General features: G+C 41.9%; 1 protein-coding gene across 1 annotated transcript; it reads left to right on the top strand.

The window, feature by feature from the left end:
* Positions 1 to 12,413: 12,413 nt before the first annotated feature.
* On the top strand, positions 12,414 to 16,807 carry LOC128854839 (uncharacterized). The gene is made up of 2 exons (XM_054089263.1): positions 12,414 to 12,591; positions 16,527 to 16,807. The coding sequence occupies exons 1-2, from the start codon at positions 12,414 to 12,416 to the stop codon at positions 16,805 to 16,807; spliced, it is 459 nt and encodes a 152-aa protein (XP_053945238.1).
* The last annotated feature ends 5,181 nt before the right edge of the window (positions 16,808 to 21,988 follow it).

Raw genomic sequence — 21,988 nt, 5'->3', positions numbered from 1 at the left:
TATGGTCAGTTTAATCGACCCACTGAAGCGGCTATTCGAGCTATTGTGACTAAATTTAGAACCAAATTTACATTATTGGACATCAAACCACCAACACCCTTATGTAGAGTGCGAACTGAAGAAAATATCGCAGCTGTATCGGCCAGTGTTAATGATGACCATCAATTATCATGAATACCTCTGTTACTCAACAACGTGAAAAATTTTGGGCAAGGATTTAGGTGTGAAGCCTTTCAAAGTACAACTGGTGCAAGAATTGAAGCCAACGCAGAATTTTTGGTGAATGGGCTCTTGGAAAGTTGACCGAAGTTCCACCTTTTTATCGAAAAATTGTGTTCAGCGACGAAGCTCATTTTTGGATCACTGGGTACGTAAATAAGCAGAATTGTCGATTTTGGAGTGAAGATCAGCCAGAAGAATTGCAAGAGCTACCAATGTATCCAGAAAAGGTCACTGTTTAGTGAGGTTTATGGGCTGGAGGTATCATTGGACCGTACTTCTTCAAAGATGCTGCGAATCGTAACGTAACTGTGAATGGTGAGCGCTACCGTGAAATGATATCCAATTTTTTTTTGCCCAAAATGCAAGAGCTTGACTTGTATGGCATGCGGTTTCAGCAAGACGGTGCCACATGCCACACAGCACGCGTAACAATGGACTTGTTGAGAGGCGACTTCGGTGAACATTTTATTTCACGTTCGAGACCTGTCAATTGGCCACCCAGATCGTGCGATATAACGCCTTTAGATTATTTTTTGTGGGGCTAAGTTAAAGCTCTTGTCTATTCAGACAAGTCTGCTTCAATTAACGCATTGGAAGACAACACTATAGCATTTAGGAATATGTGAGATACCGGCCGAAACATTGGAAAGAGTATGCCAAAATTGGACTAAGCGGATGGACCATTTGAAGCGCAGTCGCGGTCAACATTTGCATGAAATAATCTTCAAACATTAAATTATGTGGACTGTACTATCGATTGAAATAAAAATTTCATGCATTTTTCTGAACTTTTTATGATTTTTTTATTAGAAATTGTAAACCTTGCAATAAAATATTTTCATTCTAATGATTTCTACGGCTAGCTTAACATTAGCTTAGTTTGTCAATCCAATTTTTCAGCACATTTTCGAGGCTTTCGTTACTTATCTCCCATTTTCATGTTTCAACATTTGAATCGTCTCTTTGTGGTTGGCTTAACATTTATTCTTAATGGATCCTCTCAAAATATAGTCAAATGGGATTAGAACGCTGCTTCTGGGCGGCCAATTGACATAACATTTTTAGTTCGTTGTTCGACTTTCGCGCAAGAGATCGCATGTAAAGGAGGCTTTGTGCAAGCAGCGTTGTGCTGTTGACACCAATATCAAATTAAATATTATTATATACAAATATCAATAAGTGCGATCGTGACATAATACCACGGTACGAATTAGTGAGTAAGTTGATTCTTTCCATCAACTTTTTCTCAGTCGCCCCTAGTGGCTTCCTAGTTCCAGTTTTCCCCGCAGGTTACTTGCCTTTCTTGAGTTGCACGAGTTGGTTTGCCTGGTTTGGGATTTCTATTGGCACAAATGCTTGTCGCTTTGCTACCAGCCCGCGATCCCTTACCCATGCGTTAGAACTAATCTCGTTGGATGTCAGTAGATTTGCTATTGAAATTTATATGTTCGCACTCTCGTCATCAAGCTATTTGCTACATTGCTGTACAGCATGCAACCATGCCATGGATGCCACAATTCGCAGCATTTCCTTGCAGTAAGCGAACGCCGGCTGAGATGCGTGCGAGAGTAAATATTTCACAAGAATTAGAGTACGAGGTTTGTTCAAAAAATAAGGTGAACTTTCAAATTTCGCGGGCTACGTACATTCGACTTTCGATTATCAATATATTTTATGTAGGTAGACTCATCTCGCAGATATGTTCATGGTTTCAGCATTATAGCATTTTTAGTTTCTTTGTGAGAGGCATAAATAAGTCAAGTGTTTTGCGTGTTCGGCGATTTTCAGTAGACCAACAACCGATTAAAATTAAGAAAATTGTTTTGGAGATTCGTCGAATCACAGGTAGAGAAGTTGCTGAGGAAGTCGACATATCGGTTGGCTAATGCTTTGCAAGCTTTTCGGACATTTTAGGCATAATGCGTGTAGCAGCAATGTCCATTGTAACATTGCTGAATTTTAACCAAAAACAACGTCGTATGAGCATTGCTCAGGAATTGTTGAATGACTTCCACGATGATCCAGATTTGCTTAAAAGTGTCACAACTGGTAACGAATCATGGGTATATGGTAATGACATCGAAAGCAGAGCCCAATCGTCCCAATGGAAGATACAAGAGTCGATAGCAGAAAACCGCCAAGCACACAAAACACTTGACTTTATGCCTCTCTCAAACAAACTAAAAATGCTATATTGCTGAAATCGTAAACATATCTTCAAGTCAAGTGTACCAACATAACGTAAATAATAATAATAATCGAAAGTCGAACGTACGTAGCCCGCGAAATTTGAAAACTCACCTTATTTTTTGAACAAACCTCGTATCTATGCACGCACATACCAGCTCAAATGAATTGCAACTTGACGTTGTATATACAAGTAATTTCAACTGGCATTTCTTCATTCTGCCTCCATCGCTGCCATTTGCTCTTCCTCTTTCTGATACTCAAGAATTGTTTTAGTGTATGTGTGTGTGTGGGCGTTTAGGCGGAAATGTGTGAAATTGAACTTTTCTTAGGCCTCTTAGTGACTACAGCTCGCAGATACTAAGTGAAATAAATGTGCAACACGATTGATAGTCGTTGTTGCAGTTTTAGTATTAATTTCTTTTTTTGTTTGCTTTTATTTAAAAACGTCATTAATATAAACTGTAAAATCAATGACTGTCATTGAGTACAGGGTTGCCCATATTCGACGGACCTATGTGTTTTTTGGGCCCATTCCAATCGACGAGGCTTGTCCGTAGGCAACAATCTTTGCGTCAATTGAATCTTATACGGGAATAAATGCAAATAAATGCGAGCAATGCCCAACTGCTGCGAACGGCGATCTGTATGTCATTGTATGCCCTCATACTTCAGGATATGATGTCCTTCTCTCTCGACTGCATCCGAATACTTTGATATCAGGCTCATTTGGTTTCCCGGTTACACAGGCATAGAGGGAAACTGCTGGGAAGATGAGCTGTTTATGCCGTTATGTATCAACACGCTGAAATTTGGGACGACTTCAACTCTTTTCGCCAGAAGCTGTCTCGACGATGAGGTGGAATTATCTCAGTATCTTCTTCTCGGCTACCCAGCTCTCGTCGTATAATTAGCCACCGTTAATCGTTATCCAATCAAGAGCCTCTTTTTCATTTCCTGAAGCCTTTTTTATGGAGTTTTCACAAAAATTCTGAGTATGCTGTTCTATAGACGATTGAATTTTGTAAAGACAAAGATTTTTTAAGATTTCAAATGGCTCAAAAAGCGCTTTGATTTTCGCAACTTAAGCTACTAAGAGTGCTACTTTCATACAACATTAGGCAAAACTAAGACTGGTGGCATACAGGGTCGCTTCAAAGTTCAGTGCAAAAATAAAAACTACTTAATTGTTTGGAGTAAACCTTCTATTTTTATTTTTCGACAAAGTCTCCTTATCGGCTTATACACTTCGTGCAACGCTGTTCTAATTTGCGAGTCCTTTCCGAATAATAATATAGGATTTGTCCAAGTCTGAAAAATAGCCATTCGTTTCCGCAATCACCTCTTCGTTTGAATAAAATCTTTTTTCTTGCCAGCCATTTCATCAAATTGAAGAAAAACTTGAAAAACTCCAAGCGATCCGAGGGAGTTAAGTCTGGAGAATAGAGTGGATGTGAAATGAGCTGGAACCCTATTTGCATTGACTTAGCAACCACAACAGGCGTACGCTGATACGTTGCCGTGAAGGAAAAGTAAAATCACTCGACTTATTCGTTCAAACGCATGCCACACACAAAAGTACTATATAATAACCGTCTGGCTGAAATTTGGTTTATGTTCTTCCAAGTGATGCTACTAACTAAATTTAATCTTAATACGCGCCCATAGCACCAGACCTCTGATGGTGGACGGACTTTTTAAACGACGCTTCTTCTTCTTAATTGGCGCGATAACCGCTTACGCGATTTTGGCCGAGATTAACAAAGCGCGCCAGTCGTTTCTTTCTCGTGCTAACCGGCGCCAATTGGACACCCCAAGTGAAGCCAAGTCCTTCTCCACATGATCTTTCCAACGCAGAGGAGGCATTCCTCTTCCTCTGCTACCACCAGCTGGTACCGCATCGAATACTTTCAGAGCCGGAGCGTTTGTATCCATTCGGACGACATGACCCAGCCAACGAAGCCGCTGGATCTTTATTCGCTGCGCTCTGTCTATGCCATCGTAAAGCTCATACAGCTCATCGTTCCATCGTCTACGATATTCGCCGTTGGCAACGTGCAAAGGTCCAAAAATCTTACGCAGAATCTTTCTCTCGAACACTCCAAGCGTCGCTTCATCGGATGTTGTCATCGTCTAAGCTTCTGCGCCATACGTTAGGACGGGCATGATGAGAGTCTTATAGAGTGTTAGTTTTGTTCGGCGAGAGAGGACTTTACTGCTCAGTTGCCTACTTAGTCCAAAGTAGCACTTGTTGGCAAGAGAGATTCTACGTTGGATTTCAAGGCTGACATTGTTATCGGTGTTAATGCTGGTTCCTAAATACACGAAGTCTTTTACAACCTCAAAATTATAACTGTCAACAGTGACGTGGGTGCCGATACGCGAGTGCGCCGACTGTTTGTTTGAAGACAGGAGGTACTTCGTTTTGTCCTCGTTCACCACCAAACCCATTCGCTTTGCCTCTTTATCCAGTTTGGAGAAGGCAGAACTAACAGCGCGGTTGTTAAGGCCGATGATGTCAATATCATCGGCATACGCCAGCATTTGTACGCTCTTATAAAAAATTGTGCCTGAGCGATTAAGTTCTGCGGATCGTACGATGCTCTCCAACATCAGGTTAAAGAAGTCACACGACAGCGAGTCACCCTGTCTGAAACCTCGTTTGGTATCAAACGGCTCGGAGAGGTCCTTCCCAATTCTGACGGCGCTGCTGGTGTTGAGCAACGTCATCTTACATAGCCGTGTTAGTTTTGCCGGGATGCCAAATTCAGACATAACGGCATACGGGTAACTCCTTTCCGTACTGTCGAATGCAGCTTTGAAGTCGACGAAAAGATGGTGTGTGTCAATTCTCCTTTCATGGGTCTTTTCCAAGATTTGGCGTATTGTGAATATTTGGTCGATGGTAGACTTTCCAGGTCTGAAGCCACACTGATAAGGTCCAATCAGTTGGTTGACGGTGGGCTTCAGCCTTTCACACAATACGCTCGCTAGAACATTATAGGCGATATTTAGAAGACTAATCCCGCGGTAATTGGCACATATTGCAGGATCGCCCTTCTTATGGATTGGGCAGAGCACACTTAAATTCTAATCGACAGGCATGCTTTCATCCGACCATATTTTGCATAGGAGCTGATGCATGCACCTTACCAGCTCCTCGCCGCCATGTTTGAATAGCTCACCCGGCAGTCCGTCGGCGCCCGCGGCTTTGTTGTTCTTTAGCCGCTTTATCGCTATTCTCACCTCGTCATGGTCGGGTAACGGAACGACAATTCCGTCGTCAACGATTGGGGTATCGGGATCTTCACATTCTCTATGACATGCGCAGCTGTCACCGTTTAACAGGTTCGAGAAGTGTTCCCTCCATAATTTAAGATTGCTCTGTACGTCAGTCACCAGATCGCCGTCTTTGTTCTTACAGGACAACGCCCCGGTCTTAAAACCTTCTGTGAGCCGCCGAACTTTCTGGTAAAATTTTCGGGCGTTGTTCCTATTGGCCAGCATCTCAAGCTCCTCGCACTCACGTATTTCGGCCTCTCGTTTCTTCTGTCGGATAACACGTCTCTTTCCTTTTTCAGCTCTCTGTAGCGATCCCACATGGCTCGCGTTGCGCCCGATCGCAGCGTGGCTCTATAGGCGGCATCCTTTCTTTCTGCGGCAGCATGACATTCCTCGTCGTACCAATTGTTTTTTCGGGCTCGCCGGAATCCGATTTCTTCTTCGGCGGCGGTACGTAGGGAACGAAAAATGTTGCTCCATTGCTCGCGCATGCCGGTTTGTTGGGCAGTGCTCTCCGAGAGCAGGAGCGAGAGTCGAGTGGCGAATCTTCTAGCTGTCTGTTGTGATTGCAGCTTTTCGATGTCGAACATTCTTTGCGTAGGTAGATGTACGTTTTTTGCTGCACAGAGGCGGGTGCACAGCTTGGCTGCAACAAGGTAATGATCCGAGTCGATGTTGGGTCCTCGGATCGTGCGTACATCTAATACACTAAAAGCGTGTCTTCCATCTATCACAACATGATCGATCTGGTTTCGCGTTTTTCGATCAGGAGACAGCCAGGTAGCTTGGTGTATATTTTTATGCTGGAATCTGGTGCTGCAGACTACCATGTTTCGGGCCCCGGCGAAGTCGATCAGCCTCTGTCCGTTACCGGATGTTTCGTTGTGCAGGCTGAATTTTCCGACTGTGGGACCAAAAATTCCCTCCTTGCCCACCCTGGCGTTGAAGTCGCCAAGCACGATTTTTATGTCGTGGCGGGGGCAGCGCTCATAGGAACGTTCCAAGCGCTCATAGAAGGAATCTTTGGTCGCATCGTCCTTCTCTTCCGTCGGGGCGTGGGCGCAAATTAGCGAGATGTTAAAAAATCGCACTTTGATGCGGATTATTGCGAGGCGCTCGTCCACCCGAGTGAACAGTACTTGGCGACGAAGTCTCTCTCCCACAACAAATCCGACACCGAATTTGCGCTCCTTTACATGGCAGCTGTAGTAGACGTCGCAAGGTCCTATGGTTTTCTTACCTTGCCCCGTCCATCGCATCTCTTGGATGGCAGTGATGTCAGCCTTTACTCTCACGAGGGCATCAACCAGCCGGGCAGAGGCAACTTCCCCATTAAGGGACCGGACATTCCAGGTGCATGCCCTCAAATCATATTCCTTATTTCGTTTGCAGGGGTCGTCATCAGTAAAGGGAGTTCTCATCCGAGGCTTTGCAATTCTTTTCATTGGGGGGGATTTTTAAGTGGCGGGTCCCAAACCCAGCGCACAACCAGCTATCCTGGAATGCTTCGCCTTCTCAAGTTAGATCACTCCCGAACGGGTGTCCGGAAGCTACCCAGAGGATACGTGGGCTAATCCCGGCCGTTGTGAGCTGCTTGAACCATATGTAGAAGAATCGTCCTGGCCACTCCCAAGTGAATGGCGATCAGTAACTTTCCCCACTTGCGTGGACTTCTACACATGGAACCATCCTCCATTACCATAACCATTAACCATAACCATTAAACGACGCTTGCATTAATAAAAGCAAAAAGTGCAAATTTCGATACTGAGATCAGCTATTCTTGGAAAGGGTTTGAAATTTTTGCTTTCTTATATTTAAACAAATTGTACCTGTTTTATTATTTTTTTTTTACTATTATTTTTACTATTATTACAATACAATTAGCTGGTTTTTGGCATTTAATTATATCAGTCAACCACAAGTGTGTTCTGTGATTTTCACTATAGATAAAAATGTCGAACAAAGAATTTGTCTTAAATTGTGTATGTTGAACGGGATTTCGTGTGCCGAGTTGTTGAAAATGTTGCAGAAAGCCTATGGCTAGTGTGCTTTATCAAAAATACGAGTCTACGAATGGTATAAGGCTTTCCAGAGGACCGAGAAGTCGTGAAATAATTGCCCCGATCTCGTCGCCCATCAACGATTTCAACAGATGAATATGCCGGCAAAGTCAAGGAAATGGAGCTGGAAAAACCATCATTTAAATTTGAGGGAGGTGGCTCGTGACTTTAACGTCTCTCACGAATCAATTCGCAACATTTTAAACCATTAATTCGGCATGAGACGCGTGGCTGCTCGACTCGTTCCAAGAGAGTTGAATTTCTTTCAAAAAATTCATGCGACGAAGGTGGTTGAAGGCATGCTTGAGCAAGTGAATTCGGACCCAACGTTTATCCAGCGATTGACATGCAAATCAGTCAACAGGCGGCTGAATGGCGATATCCACTCGATTCGAAACCCAAAAACCACGTCAAAGCCGGTCAAAAGTGAAAGTCATGCTACTCGTTTTCTTTGATTATCGTGGTGTTGTACTCACCGGATTTATCCCCCTGTGACTTTTGCTTTTCCCAAAACTTAAATTGGCAATCCGTGGACGCCGCTTTTAGTCGATAGAGACCATTAAGGAGAATTCGCTGAAGGAGCTGAAAAAGATCTCTTCAAATACCTTTAAAAGGTGCTCTGATGGCTGGACTAATAGTTGGCATATGTGGATTTCTTCGAATGGAGGCTATTTTGAAAGCGACAAAATAAATTTTGATGATTAAACAATCATTTCGTGTTTTATTGGACAATTTCCAACACTTTTTTGACAGAATGAATTCAAGGAGCTCTTTAAAATTTTTAGCAACAGATTTATTGCTGGCGGTGATTTCAACGCTTAACACAATGAGGATCCTGCCCTATATCACCAAAAGGGCGCCAGCTACAAACACTGAATCTTAACACAGCACTGGTGACCCCACTTATTGGACATCAGAAGTAAAAAATAAACCTGATTGATAGATTATTTTAAGACAAAGAACGCCACTAACTATCTCTCTGACTTTGTGCGGACCTTTCAAATGACATTTGTAAAGTGAAACATGCACACGTAACAGCTCGAAAGCCCTCTATTACCTCGCCGATTATATTGTGGTTTGCGACTTAGCTGAATTTCGTTTGCGTTCATCCTCCCAATGAAGAATATCGCGGAGCAGAAGATCAGCAATTCACGCTAGCTTCCTAAACAGTACAGCACAAGCAGAGCTGGAGTTTGAAATCGAAATTTGAAAAGGTCGAGCCAAGGAGCACCAGGAGATTTGGTGGCTCCTTAAACACCCAGGCTAAAAAGCCCATTGTATTTCAAGCTCTGGGAAGGGGGTAGATAGTCAAGGAGGGAAGGAGAAAAGTATCAGAGAAAGAGATGGGAAAGCATAGAGGCACAGATAGATAATTTTTCCAGATTCTTTGGCAAATCTAAAAATATCCTCCAGTTTTAGAGAGCAAATATTATTCGTTCTCATGACATCGAACCCAAAACTCGTAGCAGTGCTCTAGCAAAGGCAGGGCACCCACTGAGAAAGTGCTCAGTGCTATCCGCCTCCTCCAAGCATGACTGGCACATTGGCCCCTCAATGATTCCAATGGTGATCATATGCTGACCCCATGGGTTGTGTCCTGTAATGATACCGACGATCAACCGAACGTCTTTCCTTCTAAGTTTTAGTAGAAAGTTTGACACTTTTCTATTCGGACTTGTCGCAAAACACTTTGCAGTTCTAGACCGGTCCATCGCTCTTTATGTAGATTGCCCACATAGTCGCTGACCCAATTCACGATTCCTGCGGGACTGATTCCGATTATTGGTTCTGGCCTCTATGGGAGCACCGCTGATCCACGGTTGGCCAATTCGTCGGCGATTTCGTTTCCTTGAACACCGGAGTGTTCCGAAACCCATATAAGTACAAGCCAGTTTTGTCTTGCGACAGAATTAAGCTTCTTCTTACATTCTTGAACAATCTTTGAGGTTTGCTTCGCGTCCTCCAGTGCCTTCAGTGCAGCCTGACTGTCACTGAAGACTCCAATCTGTTTCCCGCTCCATCTCCTCTCGATTATCCATTTGCCTACTTTCAGGATAGCAAAAACTTCCGGAGCTGGAGCTTACGTCTCCATGCAATGTCTTTTTCTATAAGCCGTATGCGAGTACTTGACACGAGAGATCTAAAGCCATAGAAAGAACCAATATAAACGAGCATAATTTTCTTTCAAAGTCCCCTGCATTGATAGTTAAAGAGACTTCTCCTCATTTGGTTTCGTGTTATAACTTTGATTGTAGCAAAGCTGGAATTTCCTTTAATTGTTCTCTTATTTTTCACCTATTGTTTACTTTTATTTTTTGTGTTTTTGTTTGTTTTTTTTTTGCAACGAGTAGCAACAGTCGAACTCTAGCACCAGTCACTTCAAGTGGCATATAATGGCCTGCATTGCAGACTATTTCACGCCCCTTACAATTACCTACCATAGCCGCCTACTTTCTTGCTACCGCGCGTAACACTGCCACACCCATACACTTGTACAAGGAAACACAATGGCTTGTGTACACTTGCTTTGTATGCAAAGGGTTTTCCAATAAGAGGTGTTATTCCCGTAAAATATCAATGGTTTCGTTGCTTGTGTGGCACGTAGTGCCGTTCTGTTCAAAATAAACAAACGTTGTCCAGGTCAATAGCATCCAATTCCGGCCATACAAAATCGTTAATCATCTCTCGATAGCGCAATCCATTCACCGTAACTGTTTCTCCAGCTTCATTTTCAAAAAAGTAAGATCCATGACTCCGCCGGACCATAAACCGCACTAAACAGTCACATGTTAAGCATAGAGAGGCTTTTCAGCAATAACTCTTGGACTTTCTAAGCCCCAGATCCGACAATTTTGCTCCTTGACGAGGCCACCGAGGTGGAAATGGGGCTCATCACTCAAGATGATTTTTCGATGGGATTCCGGATCATTTTCATGCATTTCAACGACCTAATCAGCAAAGACACGACTTTGTTGATGATCGGCCGGCTTGAGTTCTTGTGTTTACTGGACTTTATAAGCCTTAAGACCCAAATCTTTATGCAAAATACGGTAGAGCGGTTGTGCAGGGGTTTAATTCTTCACATCACTGACTTGTCCCAACAGCTCGAATTTTTTCACCAATTTCTGTATTGCGGTCCGACAAGGTGCTCCAGGATGGCCCAAAAATGTTCAAGTTTTACGAATCGTCTCTGCCAAATTTTCACCATTTTTATAGTGAATATTAATTAAATTTAATTTCAATGCGTTGTTTAAGCGTGTATCGTTCCATTTTTATTAATGGCTAGTTTCTACTTGTCAAATATCAAAAAATGGCAGCTTCAAAAGTGACATCTACCGAAATAGCGGGCTATTCAAAATAACACCTGTTATTGGAAAACCCTGTAGTATGTTTTGCCGCACGCCACATCATATGCACCTCTAGCACGAACATTTTCTTCTAACGTCGCTACTGCGTCATTGCAAAACTACAAAGTGGCAGTAGCAGCACCAGCAATAAGCAGCTCTAAAAATTCACCTTGGAATGTTAGCTGCCGCCCAATTGCATGTAAATACAAAACAATGGAGGAGCACCTGCTTGCTACGCCCCATTGATTATTGCTTGTGTTTGAGTGTATAGATGCACACACTCTCGTTTAAGTGTATGTAGCCATAAGTGTGCATGTCCTTTAGTTTTTGCCAAAGGCGTTGTGCTTCTTGTTGCGGCATTCAAGTCAGCCACAGTCAGCCAGCTACTAATGTGCCAGGCCATTAGTTTATGCTACATGTTGCAGCTGGCGGATCTTGGTTACGTGATATATGTGTACGTACATATATTTATTTACAATACTTACTATTACGAGTATATGTAGGTATATGGATGTGTGAGTGGGTACTTGTTGCACGATATGTCTACCACACCAAATGCCTCAATCCTGCAACTTACAAGGTATTATTGCAATGTGTTTTTCACTCCCAGTGTAAGCGGGTTTGACTAAATAATGGAGTGCAGAAACAAGGAAGTATCCCCATGCCAGCAAAGTAATATAATTTATATGCATTTTTATACTTTTTCACTTTTATACATCCTTTATTTATACCATAACCTTGAAAGGGTGACCGATATCGGTTCATGATAACAAAATGTTGAAGGCGATTCATAGAGGAAGTTAGGTAGGTAGGTGAAATGGTTGAAGTTCCAGTCTAGCACTCCTCAAGTAGCAGTAAAGCGCCGTTTTGATACCATTATGAGACCTCCAACAGGCAGATATCTACAGCCAACCAGAGTTGTTTATATAATGGAGAAGATTGATGGGACTTAGGTTGGCGCACTACCACAGGCTGTCGAAGAAAGGAGCACCTAGTGACCTTAACCCTTCAGAAGGCGCGCTATGAGCAATTTGCTCACGCAATTTTAAAATTGCCAAATTTTCAATGTTTACCGTTAGTCCCAGAATAACGGCGTTCAGTACCTCTAAGTAAATGATTTGTCTTTGCAATAAGAAGCATTCAAAGTGTGTAGTGTGCGAATAGAGATCGAAGATATTGGTTTACTTTATATGTGCGGCATTTTGCTCATTGCGCGCCTAACTACGTAAGTATTTTAATATATTTTTTTTTTTTTCAATAAACGCGTATAATTTCTCTTTATAATTATTTAGGTAAATTTTTTAACAAAATAATGGAAACTAATAGCAAACGTCGTCGTCTGGCAAATGACACCTCACAAATTGCGTCTTGGTTGGACGAAATTTTGGATGACGAGGACGGCGTGGAAGAAGATTTTGAGGAAAGTGATTGTGAAAGTGAACACACTGATCACCAAAGTGACACAGAACAATATTCTGATACCGACGCAGGTTTTGATCAAGATGAAAACGTCGAAATGCCGCGAGGAAGGCGGCAATTTTATTTGGGAAAAGATATGTATACAAAATGGGCTATGGATGTACCCACTCGCAATATACGTACTAGACGCTGTAACATAGTTACACACCTTCCAGGAGTTAAGGGCGCAGCGAAAGACGCTATAACCCCTTCACAATGCCTCGCACTATTTTTGAAAGATACTTTACTTCAAAAATTTGTAACATACACAAATATGTACATTCAAAAAGTGACTGATTTGTACCAAAGAGACAGGGATTGCAAGGAAACAGATTTGGCGGAGATGAAAGCATCTATTGAAATTTTGTATATGGCTGGATTAAAAAAATTGAACTATTCAAATTTAAAGGAGCTTTGGCTAGATGATGGAACTGCTCCAGATATTTTCAGAGCAACAATATCGATCAAGCGTTTTTTTATTCCTAGTCCGTGTGATTCGTTTCGATGAAACTTCGTCTCGTTTAGCCAGATCCCAATTATATAATCTTGCAGCGTTCAGAGAAATATTATATTTGAAGAATTTAATGGCTATTGTTCCGAACATTTTATTCCTGGAGAATACTGCCACATTGACGAAATGCTGGAATCTTTTCGAGGAAGGTGTAAGTTCCGAATTTATATGCCTAATAAGCCAGCTAAGTACGGATTAAAAATCAACGCATTGGTTGATTCAAGGACGTTTTACACTTATAAAATGGAAATATACTGCGGAAAACAGCCACCTGGACCTTATCAGTTAGATAATTCACCTGCTAGTATCGTCAAAAGAATTGCTGCTCCAATATTAAAACTTTGCTTTACAATTACTTTATGTCCATACCCCTGGTTGATGATCTTTACAAAAACTACAGGACGACAGCTGTTGGTACACTAAGAAAAAACAAGAAGGAAATTCCTCGTCAATTCATTTCGACAAGAGGAAGACCAGTACCTCATAACCTATTTGGTTTTGGTGAAAACAAAACTATTGTCTCGCATATTCCAAAAAAGGAAGATAAGAAAATTGTACTTTTGTTATCTTCTTTTTATACCGACGACGGAATAGATGATGGAACGGGTAACAAAATCAAACCCGAAATTATAACATTTTATAACCACACAAAGGGTGGAGTAGATACTGTGGACCATATGAAGGAAACTTATTCGGTATCCAGAACTACTCGCAGGTGGCCCATGCGACTATTTTTTACAATTATTAATATTGCTGGTATAAACGCCCAGATTATTTATAAATGCAATACCCAAATCATGACACATAGAAAGTTGTTTTTGAAAGAAATTGCTTTGGAGCTTAAAAAGCCAAATCTTGTACGTCGTCAGACTATCAAACACTTCCAAGCTCAATAAAAGAAATTATTTCTCATGTAGTGCCAAAAAATGAACATTTAGAAGCCTCTGAAAATAATGGATTTTGCGCATTGTGTCCCAGGCGAAAAAATAGACGCACCAAAAAAGGATGTATTTTGTGCCACAAATTACTCTGCACCGAGCACGCAAGAACTATATGTCCAACTTGTTTCGATTGCTCCTTTAATAAAGGTCTGGCTCAATATTGAATTTTTATTAATATGTATTACTACTAATTTAAATTTTTTTTTTTTGTTGTTAGTGAAAAAAAATGTATTGAATTTTCGTTTTATCTTTTTTATGTTATCAAAAATAGTTTCTAAGAGTTTAAAACTCAAAAATGCATATATCTTAATAAAAATAAACCATTAACCTATAAAAAAACACTTTATCTTACTAATCTACCTAACCTAGGAGCATAATATGTTTATGTGAAAGTGGTGTGAGCAAAATGCTCACGTGCGCCAATTCGTGTAACTTATTAAGGCGCGCCTTCTCGAGGGTTAATCATCTAGCTGCGAAACCCGGACTGAAAGGTCCGCACAGCTTCTTATATATATATATTAGGCCGGGTCGATTTGTGGGGATGCAAAAAAATCGCCCATTGCTCTGTGAAAATCATATTCTAGGGATCAAAATAAGAAACTTTGCCGAAGAAACCATACGTCTAAAATGAATTCTGATGTCCCCCAATTTGGGTCGAACTTCTTAGTTTCTTTTCTCATGTAAAGGCCAAAAATGGTGATATATATATATAATTAGCGCGTATATCCTTTTTGGGTGTTTGACCGAGCTCCTCCTCCTATTTGTGGTGTGCATCTGGGAGTTGTTCCACAAATGGAGGGGCCTGCAGCTGGAAGCTGACTCCGAACGGCAGACACTTTTTATGAGGAACTTTTTCATGGCAAAAATACACTCGGAGATTTGCCATTGCCTGCCGAGGGGCGACCGCTATTAGAAAAATCTTTTTCTTAATTTTGGTGTTTCCCCGAGATTCGAACCTACGTTTTCGTTCTCTCTGAATTTCGAATGGTAGTCACGCTCCAACCCATTCGGCTACGGCAGCCGCACAGCTTCTTCAATACGGGTTAAATAGTAACCTAGCTTTTCCGCGTGTGTGCTGATCGTCCAGTGACCGGTAAACACAGCTACGAATTTGAAAATTAAATGGCGAGGAGTCCAAAGGACTTTCTGAGTCCTTCGTATATTGTACTGGGGCCAAAGGGTTTTCGAAATAGCACATGAAGAAATGGAGCTCCATCTTATCTGGGCTTTCCTGAGAAATAATTTGTAACAACTGTCAGGGGGATGTCGATGACCGGTTAGGAGGTTTCTGAGGCCAACTCATTAGCAATTTCATTTCCCTCTATATCCCTATGTCCTGGAACCAGATCAATGAAATGTTACCTGCACACCCAGGAGATTTGATCTCCTTCTTACAGGAGTTTACTAATTTCGTTATCCACCATGGCGTCGTCAGAGCCTTAATCGCGGCTTCACTATCGGAGAAAATGTGAATATCTCCCTCGCTCCCGCATTCCCTAAGCATTTTGCATCAGGATCGCAAAGACTTCTGTTTGAAAAAAATTAGCAGTGCTCGGCAGCTTAAAGGAGATAGATAAATTGGCTGATTTAGAGAAAACACCTGCTCCGACTCCCGATTTCATCTTGGAACCGTCAGTGAAGACAGAGGTGCAAGCTTCGGTGCAGATTTCCGCTCGATCCGATCCTGCCTATTTGGAAAGATTGCTCTAGCACGACCCTCAAACTCTAGTTTGCATATAGAGAGACCTTTTCGATGTTCGGAGAAATACGGTGTTAACTGCCCGAAAATGATACCATATCCCTTGAGAGATTGCCGCCAGAGGCAAATCTCCTTTAACCTGATTGCACTTTGAGCTGCGATGGAAATGACGGAAAATTCAAAGAGAAGTAAGTGCAAAAGAACATTCAGGCCAGCACTGGGGCAAGTTTTACATGCTCCGGTGATGCCAATGCCTTTTCACCCTCCGCAGTTTAGTGTTGTTATAGCCCTGCCGAAGAGCTTTCCACCAAACTAGGCATCCATACGTTAAAATTGGGAAGAGCACTGCGTTGTTCACCCACAGCCGACCTGCGGCTTGAGTCCCCATTTTTTACCTATCATAGATTTGCAGGAGTAGAAAGCTATGCTGGCCTTCTTTACCTAATTTTCAATGTGTAGCTTCCAATGGAGTTTGGAATCAAGCATCACTCCAAGATACCTAACTTCCGATGAGAGCGGGAGAACGTGGTTGTTTAATTTGGGAAGTCGAAATGATGGAGGTTTATATTTTCATTCAATTTAAAAATTATAAGGACCTAATAAGGGTGAGGCGGTGCGAGAGATGATAAATTTATCGAAGGCAATGCTCCTTCAGTGCGCTCATCTTCAAAAACGGCGATTTCGATTGTCTTCCTCGCTCGCCGGATTTGACCGCTTCGTACTTGTTCATATTGATCTATTCGGGTAGAAGTTCGGCTGAGCCTCCAGCAAAGGTTATATACTAATGTTTATTTATTTATACACCATTAAACGCAGCACCGAAAATAGTTTGCCCGATCAAGGCGATGTATGAGGATTCTGAACTGGCAGTACTGCACACTGGTACCATAAGTAACGCATTCTCGACCGACGATGCAGCTAAACAAGACTGCCTTCTCTCACCACTACATTTCATCATGGCCCTGGAAGAGGTCATGTACCAATACACCACCAGGCAAATTGAGGATTTGGACTTTGCCGATGATATTTGTCTGCTATCGCACAAGTTGATCGATATGCAAGCGAAGCCAGATGAACTAGTAATGTTGGCACGCTAAGTCGGGCTGGAAATAAACGTCGCAAAAACCAAGGCGTTGAGAAGCAACTGCACCAACAATAAGCTCGTAATGATACATGGCAACCTGGGCTGCACTATAACAGCGGACGGCGGAGCAGAAGAAGACGTCAACAACAGATTGAGCTGGGAAAGGACGGCATTCAGGCGCTTATGGATAATTTGGGCAAACTCGCAAATTTCCAAAAACGCCAAGCTCAGCATATTCAATGAATGTGTCAAGTCGACGATGCTATATGGAAGTGAAACTTGGCTTGTTTTGAAAACGGCAACGCGGAAACGTCGATGCTTCACCAATGAATGCTTGAGAATAATATGCAGAATATTCTGGCCCAACATAATAAGTAATGCAGAACTCTGGAGATAAATGATCGAGGAGTCCACCTTACGCCTGCTAACGCGAAGGAAATGGAGTTGGAGAGGCCACGCCCTTAGAAGAACGCCCCACAGTATCGCCTAAGATTAGAATCCTCAGGGAAGCAGAAGCCGCGACTGGCGAAAGAACAACTGGTAAAGATCCATTCTGCATGATTTATCCTACATAAACACAAGCTGCGCCAATACTAAGACTATAACATCAAACTGCGTCCACTGGAGAGGCACTATGCTCCTCAAAGGAGTAATCTGAAAAAATAGTTAATAAACTATTTTTACATAGAGTGGTTTTTTAGCTGTATGAGAACTTTAGATATCGACAACTATGGTTTCACAGCTGAGAATGTTAAACTGTGTTGGCATTTCTGTAGAGTAAGATATTGAAACGCTTTACGCCAGAACAAAGTTTCCAAATTGTGGAAATTTACTTTGAAATAATTAAATATGTTCCCGAAGTTCTTAGAGCACTGGCGGCACCATCGGCACTTATTTTTTCAAAATAGGAATTTTGAATCTACATTCATAACGGTGAGCCGAAGTTCTTTCATATCATAATTTATTATGATATTTTATTAAGGAACTGCGTCTCACCGTTATGAATGTAGATTCAAAATTCCATTTTTGAAAAAAAGGCAAATAACTGCCTAGACTTAGCAACCGATATCCGTCTCTTAAATAGCTCTTACTTTGATTTCCGTTTGGGGACATCTTCCACTCATGCTCGTTAGATTATTAATATCCTTAAAAAAATTTTAAATTTAATTTTTTTATTTAAATGTTAATTTCTAAAGATTCTTTTTTAAGTAATCATAGGATATCACGAATGGTTGGATACCCCATTTTCCAAGGCACTTTAAACACAAAACTGCAGGAAATCTAATATTTGGTGCGTCATCAGATATGTCTGGAAAGAGCAGACCTTCCATTAGTTCCAGTACAAGCTTGAAGCCGATACCACTTTTGTTGAGTTGCGCTTGATTCACATTCCAGGTAACGTATTTTTATCAGCTTTCTAGCGCAGACACATCCACTTTAGCGAAGTTCTCAACCATTTGTGCGATCTTTCTTGCAGAAAAATTTAAAACACAGATGGCGCTCCAAGCAGTAAGAAGGCGTTGGTCCTGAGCTTAGAACTGGTAGCGGCAGGCTAATCACCTACCCTGTCAGAAATCAATTAGATTAACGTAACCAACGTAAGACAAATGTCTCGTCGAGGCCCTATGCTCCCGAGTGGAGTGAAAAAAGGACTACGCAAGAGATATTTAAGTGTGAACTCGAAATTCGTAAAAAAACCGCCGGTGCGTGGAAAATGATAAGGAACAATCAAAGTTGTTTTTCAATAGTCCTGGCATCATTCGTTGTGAATTTGTTTCTTCTTTTGACGTCCTGTAGTGGAATTCACTAACCATTTTAACGATATTCGCATTGTTATCTTTCATTAACCATAATCTTAACGATGTTGGTATTCGGTAACCAATTACGACATAACGAAAAGATTAAATTAGCTGTTTTGTCGATTATCACAAACTAAACGACAACAATTTTGATGTGGTTAAATCAAACGATAAAATACGAATTAGTGATTATAATTAAAACTGTTAAATTTTATTATTAAAAGGTTATTATTGTGTATGAGAATAAGTACGTAAACTTATACCTTCCTTAGCCAAAGTTACTAATTATTTAAAAAATTAAATAATACGTGATATTATGTGAAGTATGTGCCATTGGGACCTACAACTTTACTCCATCTTTCAGACAGCATACGGATTCCTCTGACAAAAATTTCGAGTTCTTTTGATTTGATCCATTCATTGAGCCAGTTTGCGAAGTGAACCGCTCTCCAATAAGGGCTGACTGCATTGATCAGAACAGATGGTAATCCGAAGGTGCAATGTCTGGAGAACACGGCGGGTGGGCAAGATTTCCCATTCCCAATTCAGTCTCTCTAAATACATCTGGACCAATTTAGCAAAGTGTGGCTTGGCGTTGCTATGCAGCAAAATCATTTTGTCATGTCTACCGTCCCATTCCGTCCACGTTTCTTTGAGATCTCGATTCAAGCGGATTAGCTGCTGTCGGTAACGATCGCCAATGATGCCTTCAGATGGTTTAAAGAGTTCATAATAGCTGACACCCTAATCCTACCAGACGCATAACGTAACCTTTGAAACATGAATATTTTATTTCGCTGTCGATGGTCCTGTTTCACCTGGCAGGATTCAACATTTTCGACGCTTAGGGTTATCATAATAGATCCATCCTTCATCACCTGTGATGATGCGATGCAGAAAACCTTTTCTTTTCTGCCGTTCAGAAACATGTCACACGTCACCAAAAGTCTCTCGATATCCCTTTCCTTCAAGTGATGTGACACCCAGTGGACCAGTCCCATCGCGTGAAAACGTTTACCGTTTACCAACTCTTTAGACAAATCATCAAGGACTCGACATGCGTCTTCATCCAATAATTGTTGTAGTTGAGTATATTTGAATTTTTTCGATGTCCCTTCGCGATCTTAAACACTCACGTCGAAATTGCCGCTTTGGAAGCGTCGAAACCTCTCTTTACAAGTTTTATTTGATCGGGCGTAATTACCCTAAATATTGATAAATATACGACGTGTTTCAGCTGCACTTTTCTTTAAAAGGTAATGATGAATCATGACTACCCGCAAATGCGGGTTTTTCGGGACGATCGTAGAGATTTTTGGAGTCTGATAAAAAATGATCTTTACGCTTCAAACGAATGTCAACTACTGCGATCGAGACCTCACATATACACCTTCAAACCACCAGTATATTACTAGAGCGAACACAAAAATAGTATCAGCAGCGACACCTCTTTTACGAGAGCGGCACTTATTCCCATACTAATAATTATTTGGCTTATGATTTATCGCATAGAGTGGCGGCAGTAAACCCTTGAAAATTTGACGCTCACTGTGAGATGTGGCTGCAGGTGGATTCGAAAAACTATTCCACTTAACTCCAGACTTGGTTGAGCAGCTAGTTTTTCGTATTGAGAGTCAGCTGAGAGATTCAAAAATAACAGCGATTTCGTCTTAAAAAGAGGTAAATCTAGTAACCTTGAAGTTGATTAAATTCTAAATTATGCTTTTATGTTACTAGGTTCTACCTGCATTGCGATTTTGTTGAGTCCGTTGTCCGCTAGCCGTTGCATACATCGATAACGGGTGCAATCAACCGAATCGCAGACATTTTTTATGAGGAGCTTTTTTATAGCAGAAATACTCTCGGAGGTTTGCCATTGCTTGCCAAGAGCGACCGCCATTAAAAAAACGTTTTCTTTATTTTGGGGTTTCACCGAGATTCGAACCTACGTTCTCTCCGAATTCGGAATAGTAGTCGCGCACCAACACATTCGGCTACGGCGGCCTACTTACTTCATGCAAATATAATTGAAAAAAAAAAATGCTCAAAATTGAATTTAACAGCTTGGCTAGTATGCTTTTTGTTATTCTTCTTCGCGTTACTCGCTCATTTCGATATTTAATTTGACAAATATGCCACTCTCTATCTTCTTCTTCTTCTTAATTGGCGCTATAACCGCTTACGCGATTTTAGCCGAGTTTAACAAAGCGCGCCAGTCGTTTCTTTCTCGTGCTAACCGGCGCCAGTTGGACACACCAAGTGAAGCCAAGTCCTTCTCCACCTGATCTTTCCAACGCAGAGGAGGCCGCCCTCTTCCTCTGCTACCACCAGCTGGTACCGCATCGAATACTTTCAAAGCCGGAGCGTTTGTATCCATTCGGACGACATGACCCAGCCAACGTAGCCGCTGGATCTTTATTCGCTGCGCTATGTCTATGTCGTCGTAAAGCTCATACAGCTCATCGTTCCATCGTCTGCGATATTCGCTGTTGCCAACGTGCAAAGGTCCAAAAATCTTACGCAGAATCTTTCTCTCGAACACTCCAAGCGTCGCTTCATCGGATGTTGTCATCGTCCACGCTTCTGCGTCATACGTTAGGACGGGCATGATGAGAGTCTTGTAGAGTGTTAGTTTTGTTCGTCGAGAGAGGACTTTACTGCTCAGTTGCCTACTTAGTCCAAAGTAGCACTTGTTGGCAAGAGAGATTCTACGTTGGATTTCAAGGCTGACATTGTTATCGGTGTTAATGCTGGTTCCTAAATAGACGAAGTCTTTTACAACCTCAAAATTATAACTGTCAACAGTGACGTGGGTGCCGATACGCGAGTGCGCCGACTGTTTGTTTGAAGACAGGAGGTACTTCGTTTTGTCCTCGTTCACCACCAGACCCATTCGCTTTGCCTCTTTATCCAGTTTGGAGAAGGCAGAACTAACAGCGCGGTTGTTAAGGCCGATGATGTCAATATCATCGGCATACGCCAGCAATTGTACGCTCTTATAAAAAATTGTGCCTGAGCGATTAAGTTCTGCGGCTCGCACGATGCTCTCCAACATCAGGTTAAAGAAGTCACACGACAGGGAGTCACCCTGTCTGAAACCTCGTTTGGTATCAAACGGCTCGGAGAGGTCCTTTCCAGTTCTGACGGCGCTGCTGGTGTTGAGCAACGTCATCTTACATAGCCGTATTAGTTTTGCGGGGATACCAAATTCAGACATCGCGGCATACAGGTAACTCCTTTCCGTACTGTCGAATGCAGCTTTGAAGTCGACGAAAAGATGGTGTGTGTCGATTCTCCTTTCATGGGTCTTTTCCAAGATTTGGCGTATTGAGAATATTTGGTCGATGGTAGACTTTCCAGGTCTGAAGCCACACTGATAAGGTCCAATCAGTTGG

This window comes from Anastrepha ludens, chromosome 2 (assembly GCF_028408465.1).
Source record: "Anastrepha ludens isolate Willacy chromosome 2, idAnaLude1.1, whole genome shotgun sequence".
Taxonomy (NCBI): Eukaryota; Metazoa; Arthropoda; class Insecta; order Diptera; family Tephritidae; genus Anastrepha; species Anastrepha ludens.
Note: the sequence above shows the minus strand (reverse complement) of the source record. Positions and strands in the feature narration are given on the sequence as shown.

What these genes read in the sequence shown, in the direction of transcription:
- LOC128854839 (XM_054089263.1), top strand. Translation starts at nt 12,414, where the DNA reads ATGGAAACTAATAGCAAACGTCGTCGTCTGGCAAATGACACCTCACAA. An exon ending in ATATTCTGATACCGACGCAG is followed by an intron (nt 12,592 to 16,526) that starts GTTTTGATCAAG and finishes CATTAAACGCAG; the next exon opens with CACCGAAAATAGTTTGCCCG.